The 14361-nt window shown below is 37.1% G+C and overlaps 1 protein-coding gene across 11 annotated transcripts in view; it reads right to left on the reverse strand.

Moving 5' to 3' along the window:
- Mycbp2 (MYC binding protein 2) overlaps nucleotides 1–14361 on the reverse strand; it is a 230396-nt gene that overhangs the window by 123243 nt on the left and 92792 nt on the right. For all 11 annotated transcript variants that reach the window (XM_021203101.2, XM_029541562.1, XM_021203102.2 and 8 more), the window contains 6 exons: nucleotides 12092–12209; nucleotides 8036–8240; nucleotides 7409–7562; nucleotides 2916–3088; nucleotides 2198–2323; nucleotides 1988–2115 (listed from right to left, as the gene is read on the reverse strand). In XM_021203101.2, the coding sequence (XP_021058760.1) occupies nucleotides 1988–2115; nucleotides 2198–2323; nucleotides 2916–3088; nucleotides 7409–7562; nucleotides 8036–8240; nucleotides 12092–12209 (904 nt within the window). The remainder of the gene's footprint in view (nucleotides 1–1987; nucleotides 2116–2197; nucleotides 2324–2915; nucleotides 3089–7408; nucleotides 7563–8035; nucleotides 8241–12091; nucleotides 12210–14361) is intronic.

Here is a 14361-nt window from a genome sequence, read left to right on the forward strand (position 1 = left end):
AACAACAATATGAACTAACCAGTACCCCCTGAGCTCAAGTCTCTAGCTGCATATGTAGCAGAAGATGGCCTAATCGGCCATCATTGGGAAGAGAGGCCCCTTGGTCTTGTAAACTTTATATGACCCAGCCAGCACAGGGGAAGGCCAGGGCCAAGTAGTGGGAGTGGGTGGGTAGGGGAACAGGGGTGGGGGTGGGGTATAGGGAACTTTCGGGATAGCATTTGAAATGTAAATTAAGAAAATAATAATAAATAAATTTAAAAAAAACAAAAAACAAAAAGAGCTATCAGTCTACGTTTGTGACAGGGAATAGGACTTCAGATTTTAAGTGGTCAAGGTCAAAGGTGATAAGGAAATGAGCTTGCAGGCAGAGTTGTAGCTAGAGAGAAGGACAAGTGCCAAGGTCCTGAGGTTGCACTGCTTGACATATCTGAGAAATAAGCACTAGATCTCCGAGGACAGTACAAAGGAAACATACATAAAATCAGAGGTGTTCCAGTGAATTCTGATAGACTCTAGTTCCGTTAAGGCAGTGGTTCTCAACCTGTGGGCCACAAGCCATTTGTGGGTCACATGTCAGATATTCTGAATATCAGAAAGTCACACTCGATTCATAACTATCAAACTAGTTATGAAGGAACACTAAGATAATGTTAAGGTTGGCAGTCACCACAGTCGAGGCACTAGATGAATGGGTGGCAGCACCAGGAGGTAAGCAGCTCTACTCTAACGCCTTCTCAGTCACAGGGAAGAAACACACTGTGATAGTCCACCCCTCAAAACTCTCTAGGCACAAAGGAGAAACAGAGATCATTTTCAAGAGCTTGGTGGATATTGTCCAAATGTACTAATAAATATAAACCACCAGTTACATATAGATCATCCTGACGAGTTGGCTGAGTGTTAGCTACTAAACTACATGACTCACTGATTCACTGAATCAAACCATTCCGAACCATTTTGAAGATGGCGGACTAAAATACACCCAGACTAAAACTACTGTATTTTTAGAATAAGCAAATGTGATAGAGATATTCTTAACTTTTATTCTATTCAGATGATTTCTATAACTCTAAGAACTTTAACTTTTACCAAATTCATTCCTATAGTGTCTGAAAAATTAAAGTATACATACTAACATCAACATTATAAGTAAACATTTTTAAGTTTTCAGTTCTGGTTGAGATTTATATACACTATCCTCAAAAATAATAAAGAGCTTTAATATATTAGATTTGGGGTATTATAGAGTGATCTAAAAAAAAATACCTCTCACAAAAGAGACTGAACTAAACTTTCTTGCAAAACATGATGGTGGAATTAGGGCAGAACTTGCAGTGTGAGCTTCTTAGTGAAGAAGCAGATGCCTGTAGACACAAGTGTCCACACTAGTAAGGAGAAATAAAAAACAGACAGGTAATCTCCATTCAATGACTGCTAGTTCTTCTGGAGATAAGCAGGTGTGGGAAACAGCACACCTCAGCACACTAGTCTTGAGCTCAGCATGGGTGCCTTTCTGCTCAGCCTCCCACATTTCTAGGCTCACAAGCGTGTGCTAGCACACCGGGCCGGCTTAAACTTTCATACAAGACAGATCCCTCCGTCTTCTCACTTCATCCCTAGTTCCCACCTGGATGAGTGTGGAGGGTGCCTGTTTACATAATTACTGACAGTAAAAATGTAGAAGACTTTTCCATACAGAACAGGTTTGTGCCCAGTTACTAAAGCGGCTCTGGGAAGGCAGGCAACCACACACAACACTGAAGCCAACTAACCAGTGACACTGGCTTGGACTCCTTCAATTTTCAATTCTGAAAACTCATGTTCTCCTTTTGTACACTTTTTTAAAAGAGTTTAACAATGTTTCCTTTCTCTAAAGGATCCATTAATAACAAACCAAGGGAAAAGGGGAAAAGAAAATACACAAGAGACAACTAGGCCAAAGAATCGTCTTCCGATGAAACAGTTACAGAATCATGAACCTTACCTTAATTTTAGCAGTATATTCTCCTCTTCCTCCAAACAGGCCAAGACCACCAAGTAAAATGTCAGTGTCAGCACTAAAACGTATGGCTTCTACCGAATGAGCAGAGTACCCCCAGCCCCCTCCATGACCTGAAAGATGCAAATCACAAGGTTTAGAATCTGCCTGTGTTTCTATTAGTAGAAAGTGTGTGCTAAGTCTCAGCATACATACTTTCAAACCTGTTGACTACACTGTAGTCCTCCTTGGAATAGACTTTCATCACTGCTTGGGTCTCCTCCTCTGTACTTGCAATGCCCATCTTTAAGTCCTGCATAGCAGCCAAAGTGTCAAGACAACCTAAGGCAACAACAAGCAAACTTCAAACCCTGAAGTGAAAATGTCATTAATGAATGCTATATTAATTAGTATTAATCTGAACTCGGGTCATGACATGTGGGAGGCAAACTTTATCCATAGACTCATCTCTCCAGCTCTTAAATGAGATTTTCTAAAAGCAACACAAGACATAGGAATGTGGACTGATTTAAAAAGAAAAAAACAAAAACCAAAACCTAGCAACTAGTTATTTCAAAAGTTCTGTATCTCTAATTAAATAAAGGTATACCTAAATTAAATACTATAAAAACTTATCTCTATATATCTAAAAATTTATGTGTTCAAGTTTCTTTATCGCCTTATTAAGAAAATTATATTTTGAGGGATGCTTTATAGTTGAGTTTTCATTGATCTTTCATGATATTGTTTGAGAATTTCTGTACCATTTCATAGAGGACAAACTTCTTAGGTAATTAAATTTATTTTGTGACTTGAATCCATTATTATTTAATAGGCATGACAGAATAACATACAAATTTAACTGTTAAAAAATCCTGACCATTAGCACAGAATACAAGAATGTCATTCAGCTGGCATCAAAGAGCAGCCCTACCCAGGATATGCAAGGCTGCATGAGATCGGGTGGTAAGAGCCCTTGATCCTGTCGGCAGAGCGAGTTCAGGACTTAGAATACTACATCTGGACTGCATGTCTGCTGCGGAGGGAAGTCTGGCATCAGCAACCACGGCATTGTAACACCAGAGCTCTCTGGTGCTTGGTCGAAACCTACGGAGAAAGATAATTACAGCATTAAATTACTTTGCCAATTTCTAAACTGAAATTGACTATAAAATAAATAAAATTGCTAGTGTACATAGGAAAATACATAGCTAAGCTAAATACATAACTAAAGTAATTTACTACAAAATCTACAACATCTGAAAATAGTAATACATTATAAAACTATAAATACCATAGCAATTATATACTTAAATTTGCTGCATACATAAAAGTAAGGATTTCTTATACCAAAATCATTTGATAAGAAATTTAAAAAATACATATCAACAAAACTATAATATTTATAATGTGTATGAACACCTGTAAAACAGTAAATCAATACAGTAGCAAAAAAATGAGCAAATGATATGGATTAATACTCTAGGACACAAATAAATAAACAGCAGTGAAGTCTAATAATCCGACTCACAGTAAATCCTCAAGAGGTTAGGAAAAGACTAAATGAGAGTTATTATCTAATGAATACAGAGTTTCAGTTTAGCAAAATGAAAATGCTCAAGAACTCTATAGCCTAACAATTTGAATATTTTTAATTATACTGCATCTATACATTTTTAAAAAAGGACAATAAGGCTTAAGTTCCATTTTTATCAAAGTGTATTGTCTAAGCTTTTGCATTTTTAAATCAAAATAGTATTAATAAATATTATTAATAAATGTTTAAAAATAAATAATTCATTAACAAAGAATTATCTCACTTTTCCCCTTCGCTTTCCTCCTTTAGCCCCTCCCTGCAACTGTCCCACAGATTTAAAAAAATTTTTTTCACATTTTTATTAGATATTTTCTTCATTTACATTTCAAATGCTATCCCGAATATCCCCTATACCCTCCCCATGACCTGCTCCCCTACCCATCCACTCCCAATTCTTGGCCCTGGCATTCCCCTGTACTGGGGCATATAAAGTTTGCAAGACCAAGGGGCATCTCTTCCCAACGATGGCCGACTTCTGCTACATATGCAGCTAGAGACACGAGCTCTGGGGGTACTGGTTAGAATAACACTTTAAACAAAATAAATGTATAAAAAAGCTTCTATAATTAGTATGAGTATCATTGCATCACTACTTTTGAAAACTGTTATTAATATAACTTTGTTTTTTCTACACAATCATTTTCTCTCTGGTTAGTTTAATAATTATCTTCTGATCTTCATTGTTCTATTGTAGCAACACATTCTTTTGACTGCAGATAATCAAAAAGTACAGTTTTTAGTATTTGAGGATTTAAATCTCCTTGTTTCTAGAAAATATTTAGGCATTTCTTCTGCCATGCTGATTTTTCTTTGCCATCTCTAGTGCCTGGACTGAGATGCTAATATTTCCTTTATGACATGTTAGATTTTCACATCAAATCCTTTACATATCTAAACATTCAGATTTACCTATTTGTGCCCTGCTGTACTACTAAGGGTAGTAATGCCCTTTCATGCAGCACTTATTCCAATCATTTAAAAAATGTTTAAATGTATGTGTATGTGTGTGTTCCCTGCATATGTGAGTGTGCGTGTGTTTGTATATGTGTGCATTCTATGTGAGTACATGTTGCCTGTAGAAGCCAAACGATGGCCCAATCAATAATTTATTGATGCACCTTAAGGCCTTGCAACAAATCAAACCAAAAGAAGTGGACAGAAATAAATAAATAAATCAGGGCAGAAATTAATACGATAGAAATGAAAAAATTACTAAAAGAAAACAAAATAAAAAGCTGGTTCTTTGAAAAGATAAATAACATTAACAAATCCATAGCCAAACTAACCAAAAGAGAAAGAACATCCAAATTAAAAAAAAAAAAAAATCGAGGCCAGCCTGGTCTACAAAGTGAGTTCCAGGACAGCCAGGGCTATACAGAGAAACCCTGTCTCGAAAAACCAAAAAAAAAAAAAAAAAAAAGAGAGAGATGAAAGGGGATATATGACAATATATAGAAATGAAATACAAAAACCATAAGGCCATACCTTAAACAAACCTATATTCCACAAATTGACAAATATAAAAGAAATTGATGAATTTCTAGATACACGAGATCTACCAAAATGAAGCAACAATTTAAATGAGTAACTGAAAATAAGCAATCTACACAAATTGAAAGAAGGAATTTACAAAGATATAGATCTAACAATATTGAAGCAGTAATAAAATATTGCCTAACAATCAATCCATCAATAAACAAACAAAATCAAAGACCAGGACCAAATAGATTTGCAGCAGAATTCAACAAGACTTTCAGAGAAAATCTAACATAATACTAATTATATTCAAATCATTCCGAAAGATGACAAAGGAAGGAATTCTTCCAAACTCTTTATAAAGCCAGAACTACTCTCATACCAAAAGCATAGCCTCCAGCCAGAAGTCAGGGCATCTAATGAGGGAGGGAGGGGCATCCCACAGTCACAACTCTGACCCATAATTGTTTCTGTCTGAAAGAACTACAGGGATGGAAATGGAGAGGAGCCCGAGGAAAAGAAGTCCAGCCACAGGCACAAAGTGGGATCCAGCTCAAGAGGAGGCCCCAAGGCCTGACACTATCACTGAGGCTATGGAGCACTCACAAAAAAGGGACCTATCATGACTATCCCTCAAAAGGTCAAATGAGCAGCTGAAAGAGCCAGATGCAGATATTTGCATCCAACCAATGGACAGAAGCAGCTGATCCCTGTTGTTGAATTAGGGAAGGCTGAAAGAAGCTGAGGAGAAGGACAACCCTGTAGGAGGACCAGCAGTAGCAATTAATCAGGACCCCCCCGGGAACTCTCAAACACTGGATCACCAAACAGGCAGCATACGCCAGCTGATATGAGGCTCCCAACACATATACAGTAGAGGACTGCTAGGTCTGTGTTCATTCAGAGATGATGTACCTAACCCTCGAGAGACAGGAGGCCCCAGGGAGTTTAGAGGTCAGGTGGGGTGGGGTAGGGTGGGGTCATCCACATGGACACAGGGAAGTGGGGAGGAGATATGGGATTTGGAGCAGTGGGAGGGTGGATAGGGGAAGGGGAATAAAATATGGAGTATAAAATAAACAAACAAATAAATAAAATAACAAAAAAAGAAAATTACCAACTGCTTTCCCTCATAAACATAGATGCTAAAAATTATCAATAAAATACTTAAATGTGAGTATTAAGAGGAAGTTTTACAGTCTATGACTACTTTTGACTAAGTAATCCTATTTCTTAAAAAAAAAAAAAAAACAACTTCTAATTTGTTTGTTGAGTGGTTGTATGTATCTGTGGACACAGTGAAATGTGGATGCCAGAAGACAACTGTAAGAGTCAGTTGCTTCTCCTTTTACCATGTGTGTTCTTTGGGATAAACTTAGAATAGAATTTGTCAGGTATAACAGCAAATGTTATGATCTACTTTGAAATCTCTAGCAAATGTCATAACCCACTGAGCTATCTCACCAGCCCAGCAATCTCACTTGTTCTTTTATCTAAAGAATAATTTTTAAGTGCTTATGCATGTGTGTGCGAGCGTGTGTGTGCGTGTGCGTGTGCGTGCTGGGGTGTATATAGATGCAAATGAATGCAGGCACCTACAGAGGTCAGAAGAGGTACAGAATCCCTGGAGCTCCAGGTATACAGTGTTATAAACTAAGCCCTAGGAGGATGCTGGAAACTGGACTCAGGTCCTCTGAAAGAGCAAGAGGAGCTCTGAATCCCTGAGTCATTTCTCCAGCCCTGCAATTGGTTTTCTTAAAGGTCACATTACAAGGATTTGTTTACTTTATGTGATGTAACTCTAGGGTATGTATCAGTGGTTCTGTGAAGCATCCTAGGAAAACATAACTTTAAAAAATAATCTACAATGTTTGCTAGCAGATAAGTAGTGTCTTAGTTAGGGTTTTACTGCTATGAACAGACACCATGACCAAGGCAACTCTTATAAGGACAGCATTTAATTGGGGCTGGCTTACAGGGTCAGATCTTTAATCCACTATCCTCAAGGCAGGAGCACGGCAGAGTCCAGGCAGATATAGTGCAAGAAGAGTTGAGAGTTCTATATCTTCATCTAAAGGCTACCTGAAAACTACTGGCTTCCAGGCAGCCAGGATGTGGGTGTCTTAAAGCCCACACCCACAGTGCCATGCCTACTCCAGAAAGGCCACACCTACTCAAACAGGGCCACACCTTCTAATAGTGCTACTCCCTGGGCCAAACATATACAAACTATCACAAGTACTCCCTGTTAAACATTTATTTCTAACTTCGTGAAGAAACCTAGAAAAAAATTCTGTAGCATCCAGTTTTTGTTTGGTTTATTGATACTGTATTTTATAAAAACACATGCTTACCGCCAAAGCACATCATACACAGGATCGAGACATACACCAAATCCTTGCAGATCTTCTTGTTCAGAGTCATTGAAAGTTTTACAACTTCCATCAACTTTATTTATCAGAAGGCATTTAAATGGTGGAGGTTCTGATATAGAAGCAGGAACCAGGCCTTATGAAAATATAAGTAAATATAATTTTACTTTGCATTACCTTTATACATTCCTCCAAGCCCACAAGGAATGTAGTATTATTACAATTTGATACATACAGAAGCTAATGTATGTCTAATAAGTTTAAATGGAGTCTTTTTCAAATGGCAGAATGAAACACCTCTGACTATGTCTATGATAAGTGCTCTTGGTCTGCTCTAAACCTGTACTGTGTAATTTATTGTGTCGTGGGCATAGGTTTAAGTGCGATCACCATAATCTCTCAAAAAAATAATTTCAATTATTTACTTAAAGATTCAATGTAGAAAGTCCCTCATGACAATATAAGTCTGATCCATTTACAACATAGCTCCTGCGTCTGCCACTGCCTAGATTATGGATATTCTGGTTCTTAAATATCCCTACTATTTTTCTATCACACATGCACATAAAAAGATACAGCAGTATCTCATTAGAAAGACAAGATATTTACCTATTATGTGTTTGCTAGCAAAAATTTCTGATGTTGCAAGTACATGAGAATTTATAAGTGCTTCATCAATTCGTAAGAAAGTCTGGTCCCCACTCGCACCGATCCAAGTGGCCTTCCGTCCATATTTTGATCCAATGTTAGGCATGGGAGCTGGCTTTGCATTCCAGTATGGTATATCCAAAATGGGCCGTCCCAGTTGTCCTTTCTAAAAATTAAATAAATCATATTAGCATTATTGCAGGATAATCTACAGGTTATTTAAGGTTATAACTGTCTATAAAATAACTATATGAGATTATATTTTTATGTACTTTTAGTTTTTCTTAATAAATAAATGTGGAATTTGGACCTAATACTTTAAAAGTAATAGAGTAATTTCTATTATTTCTAGATAATCTCCTTTTAACAATACATAAAGTATATGTTTGTATTAATTGAAATATTTTCCATATAAGGAACGTTTCCAAAATACTCTGTAGTCACCTATTTTTAAATTTAAAGTATCTTACATATACAATGCCTGAAACATACTGCTACAAAGGATTCCTCCAAAACAATCACTTTGACATTTTAAGTTAACAGTATAAAACAAAGTCATTCTTAATCTCAGAGAGTGTGAGGACATTTTGTGGTAAGATTACAGTTTGGAACCGAGAATAAACTTAGAAAAATATTCAATGAAGTTTTTAAGTAAAGTTTTAGTAAGTTATTTCATTTATGTTTTAAGATAAACAGTAGGAATAAGGTGCATGTTCCAAACAAGTTAACTCCTTTAAAAAGTATAGCTGCCTAAAGGTAGTTGGTTAGCTAAAAATGCATTTCAAAAGCAGAAGGAAGTTTCTCATTATAAAAGAACACTGACACTGGATTAGGTGACACTGACCCATGTGGATCAAGAGCTGTCTCTCATATCACTCTCCTTTCAGAAACCCCTGAGGAGAGAAAATATTACCTCGTGGCCCCAGAACCACTTAACACAAGCTCATCGATGAGGATAACCAACAAAGCATGGAAAGAAAAGCAACACCTTAGGAATGAGGTAACACAAGCTACTGCAAACATCCACGTCCCCACACAATTGCCAGGTTCCTAAAAGGTCCTACTCCTTCAACATCATAGCCAGAAATCAAAACAGGCCAACTCCAGATGCAGCTAAGCCCCACCCCTAGGAAGAGAACCTAGTGAAGGGGAAGACGTTATACAATAAGAGAAGTAGCAGCCTTTTTCAATGGCCATTTTTTTTTTTTTTTTTTTTGACAAAGGGGGAAAAAAGCACTAGAAGGTGAACAATGAAAGAAGCACACAATATTCATACATATTCTGTTCTGGGAGGAAAATAAAGACTGACTGACAATTAAAATAAGCATGTATTGCCTTACCACCACCCAACAAATATGAACAAAAACAGTGAGAAATATAGATGCCTAGACAACCCCATAGGAACCCAAGAATGTGGTGAAAAGTCAGACATACATAAGCAACAGAAATCTGCAACTATAATGTTAGTCTAGAAAACCTTAATGACTGATTCACATTACCCACCTGAAGACAGAGCCAACACAGCAGATAAATAAGTACATGACTTAAACTTTTAACTGTACTGGGATTCTCTAGAAATCTTGACTTGAAACCAGAGGAAACCAATACCCTGAGTTCTCTCTGATCTGTCCAGAAAGCCTAAGGGTCCCAGAGGCACAACAGGAGGCTAAAGCAGAGGACTGAATAGAGAAGACATGGAAAAGGGATAGTTGTCCTTCAAGAGATAAAAGCAGAACCTTAGTAGGAATGTGGTAAGTGGGTCAAGACACTTAGTTCACAGCACCAACTTGAAAGCGAGCAGATACTTGGTCAGCTATCAGATCAGTGCCAATTAAAAGGCACCACAGCACATTCTGTTGTCAAAGATGTGGAGAAAGCCACTCTCATTTGCAGCTTAAACGTAATAGACTGTTAGCACTCAGAAACCTACCAAGGCTTTTTGACCCACCAACTTTTGAACCAAAATTCTCACTTCTTAAACTAAAAGATAGCCTTCTAATAAAATTATTATGTAATTAAAATGTAAAGTACATAAATATCTAAGTGTAAGAAACTGAAAAATAATAGTATACACACAGTGGAGTACGAATATGCTAAATGTCAGGTATCTCTGAGGAACTCTAGATGGTCAGCAGGCCTGGCACCATGATATGAAAACTCCGAAGACATAAGCAGTTCCAAATCCTCAGAAGACAAACATAATAAAATCTAGCTTTATTAAACACTTGCTTGTCTCATGAATATTCACACACTTACTCTCATGATCTCCTTCCATTTAAAAGTTTAGAGGCAGAAAATGGTCAGAGGATATGGCATGATTATAATTTCAAAAAATAAATTAATTAAATATTTTCATGAAATAAAAAGAGGAGACAGATATTAAAGTTTTAAAAAGGTTACTATCTGACTATCAAACATGATTAAATAGCGACCTAGATGAGGAAGAACAACATGGGCCTCTTCCTTTTGGATTCCTTAACAAAGTAGCAGCAAACCAAACCGTAGCCAGGCAAGGTACAGTAGGCCTGCAACCCTAGCATTCACAAGTCTAAGGCAGAAGGATTATGAACCCAAGGCCTTATCTAACTAACACCAAAAAAGGATATGTAAGAAAATATAACCATATAAGCATTATGTGCCAAGATATGTCCAGAATATTAGAAGATAAAAAAGTTACATTTTTTTTATGTCTTATTCTCTACAAGTACCATTAAAACATCAGATGACCACGGCCAGAATACATAATGAATGTCCTGAAAAAATTAAAATACCTGCCAAAGATTTTTTTTTTTAATTGCTCCAAAGCCTATAACAAAGGAAAGGTAAGGTCTGCGTGAACTGATGGAGTGGGACAGCTATTATTGTCAACTTGACAGGATCTACGATCAATCTGCAGACAAAAGTCTGGGTACATCTGTGAACCATGTTTCTATACTAGGTCAACTGGGATGAGAAACTCCATCTTCTTAGGAGGCAGCAGCATGCTATGGAGAAAAGCACAAAGCAAAGCTGAGCATGGTGGCACATGGCTTTAATCTCAGCACTCAGGAGGTAAGCCAACACAGGGAGATTCCTGTGAGTTGGTTCTAGATTGCTCTACATAGAGTTCTAGGCTAGTAAGGGCCTTTTCTAAAACAGTTCATCCCAAAAACAGAAGACAAAGAGGAGGCGGGGCTGAGGAGGAAGAGAGGAGGAGGGAAGAAGGCAAGCAGCAAACCAAAGGCAACTGCTCTGTGGTCCTCAGGACCCTGTCGCCAACCTTTTGCAACAGACTATATCCATTTTACACTGTAATTATTTCTCAAAAAAAAAGGTGCACAGGCCCTGAAGAGTAACATTCAAGGTTGTCCTGTAGCTTTCACCTCTGTGCTGGCATGCACACTTCACATATTCATGTGTGCAAACTCACACACTTAAAAAGGCAAACATTGTTGAGTTCGGTCTTAACAGTCCTCAGCTCATACAATGCAAGCTTACTAACAGAGCCGTAGGGAGATTTTCCTTCACATTCACTACATCAAACTCTAGAAAACAGTTTGGGAGAGGCAATGAGAGAGATGAACAAACAAACAGAATAGGAAAGGACAAAGAAAAGTAATTTTGCACTTGATGTTAAGCAAAAAGACAAGAACCATAAATTAAACTCTAAACTTTCCAAAAATTCTAAAATAGAAATAGTTCTTCATGTTAAGAAAATTTATTTCTTTGTAAATTAGATGAGAAATACCTTTAAGTGGTAGATTCAGCACCACTGACTGCTTAGAAGCTTTTGATTTGCAATAAACATGTTCAATTCTAATACAATCACTAAATTCAATAAATTTTAATGCTGAACTAGAGATGAAAATTATTTGAAAATCTGTCACTCAGGAGCTGTGTGTGTTGGGGTAGGCAGGAAATATGCATATGTAATTATCCTAATACAAGAATTTTACTGGAACCAGAAAAAAAGCTAAAGTAGCAAATTATAAGGCAATTGTATAATACAATATTATTAATGTTTTAAAATTTCCTTACAGAAAAACTTCCAAATGTGAAGACCTGTCCATCCATTAAAAGGACTGCCGTGTGGTTGCTGCCGGCAGTGACTTGTGTGCTAGGGCCTGGCAAGGCTTGGACAAGAGTGGGGCATCCCCTAGGTTTAAGAAAAAAATAAGTCAATTTCTTACAAAAGTCAACTGAAATATAAAACAATGTATAACAGTAAAATAAGGAGTTGAAAAGGTCAAGGCACTAGTAGGTACACTCAGAAATCACTTGTTTCGGAGTTATACACCTGTCTCCATGCTAGGCACCAGGTAAGCGGACAATGACTTTAAGGAAAAGATTCTTAAAATCTACTACCCTAACCATAAACACATGATTTTAACTTTTCAGAAATATGGGTGCTAACTTTAAGAGGAGAAATCTGTTTAGCTGTACAATAAGTGGTATATGGGTCCTCAACAGGTATTCAATTCAGGAAGTCAATAACTTTACAATCTTCTGTTCTAATTTTCAGCCCATCGATGTTACAGTAGTTAAGAACTCAGAGCATGCATAACAAGGAGCTCTGCAGCAGCAGCTATTCGCTCAGGATCTAGAGTTAGACAGCTAGGATTGAGTCCTACTCCTTCAGGCCAAGAGACTAGGCTATTGACCAAATCATTCACGGTGTTTCAGTTTTTATTCTACAATACAGAGAATAATAAGAAACTGTGTTTATCCCATGTTGATTTTGGAAACAATTAAGAAGTGTTTGGGCCCATGCCTGACACATAGTAAACACATAATTAATGTTAAGTGTTAGGATAATGATATCCTAGTATCCTTATCTAGTTTTATAAACCATGTTATTAACCATTTTTAGTAACCATTATCTGTAATTGAAAAAATATCCACTAGAAAGTAAAACACACACAGTAAGAAAGTTTTGTATTTGAGATCAAATAATAATTTGTATTTTCATTAATTATGTACACTTTAATCCACTAAAATTAGAATACAACTAAAAATGACTTGGAAAGGAGCAAGGCTCCCAACTAGAAACACAGAAGTTACGGTATGTTCTCATCAAAATATGAACTAGGAACACTGTGTTGTGAAAAGATGGATATATTTGACAGCTAGATAAGGAATAGAACAGACACAAACTTGTACATTTTCAGATATATAGGTGTTACCTTTATTTAGCAGGAGTAATCTACTATGAACTAAATGGCATTTGATATCTTAACAAATTTAATTCAGGAAATAGATGTAATAACTGATTTTATAATCTTCAGCCTTAGAAAATTGTCAGGTATAGGGAAAGGAAACAAAAAGTAGATGGTAGAAACAATTGTTTATTCTAAGAAAAAGAATGGATCTGGGCAGCTAAATTCAGAGGGAATGACAAGGGGCAGAAGAAAAGAGTCTTAGGAATGTGAATGAGAAGAATTACTGAATTCCCAGAGGGACAAACAAGATGCATGCCAACACTCCAGGAAGTCAGGGAGGCAGAAAAGTCAGTGGCTGGGAGCAAGCGAAGCTCTGAAGTACTCAGTGTGGCTGGAGAAGAGGCACAGTCCCTTCAAGGATAACAGGAATAAATGGACAAACAAAGGAGAACAAACAGCTAAAAACAAAACTGAGCTGCAGAACAGGTGCATTCCATTTAAGACAGCAAATCTGAGGAAGGGTAAACACATTAAAATAGACAAACTTCAGAGGTCAGACGGAGCTAAGAACAGAACTAACTGCATAGATTCTGCAGACATGCTGAGGCAGGAGGCTCAGGGAATGGTGAAGGCACATCTCTTCACAGCAGTAGGAGGGGATAATAGGAGTTGAAAATAAGGTTATAAGGATAGTGGACGAAAAACTATCCTGCCTTATAAGTCTTTATTTTTGTTGTGATGTTTATGCAGATCCTGTGCTGAGAAAAGGGAGTGGCCAACAGAACAGTTCACAGTGAGAGAATCTGCTCAGCTGCTGGGGACAGGAACTGATGGACACCTAGCTGAGGACTGAAAGAGCTCACAATGGAGACAGATCATTAGCCTTTCTAGGAAGACCACAACTGAGCTTCAGGAGATCTGAGAGACCTTTTAGATTGTTAACAAGCTTGGGACTTATCAGTAATACTTCACAGAAATTTTATTCTATTTTTCCTGACAAGAATGTTTATTATCAAATTCTCAAAATATCTTAAAACAGTTTTTTAAATTTATTTATTATTATTTTATTTACATTTCAAATGCTATCCCGAAAGTTCCCTATACCCCACCCCTACCCCTGCTCCCCTACCCACCCACTCCCACTACTTG

Source organism: Mus pahari, chromosome 8, assembly GCF_900095145.1.
Source record: "Mus pahari chromosome 8, PAHARI_EIJ_v1.1, whole genome shotgun sequence".
NCBI classification, from domain to species: domain Eukaryota; kingdom Metazoa; phylum Chordata; class Mammalia; order Rodentia; family Muridae; genus Mus; species Mus pahari.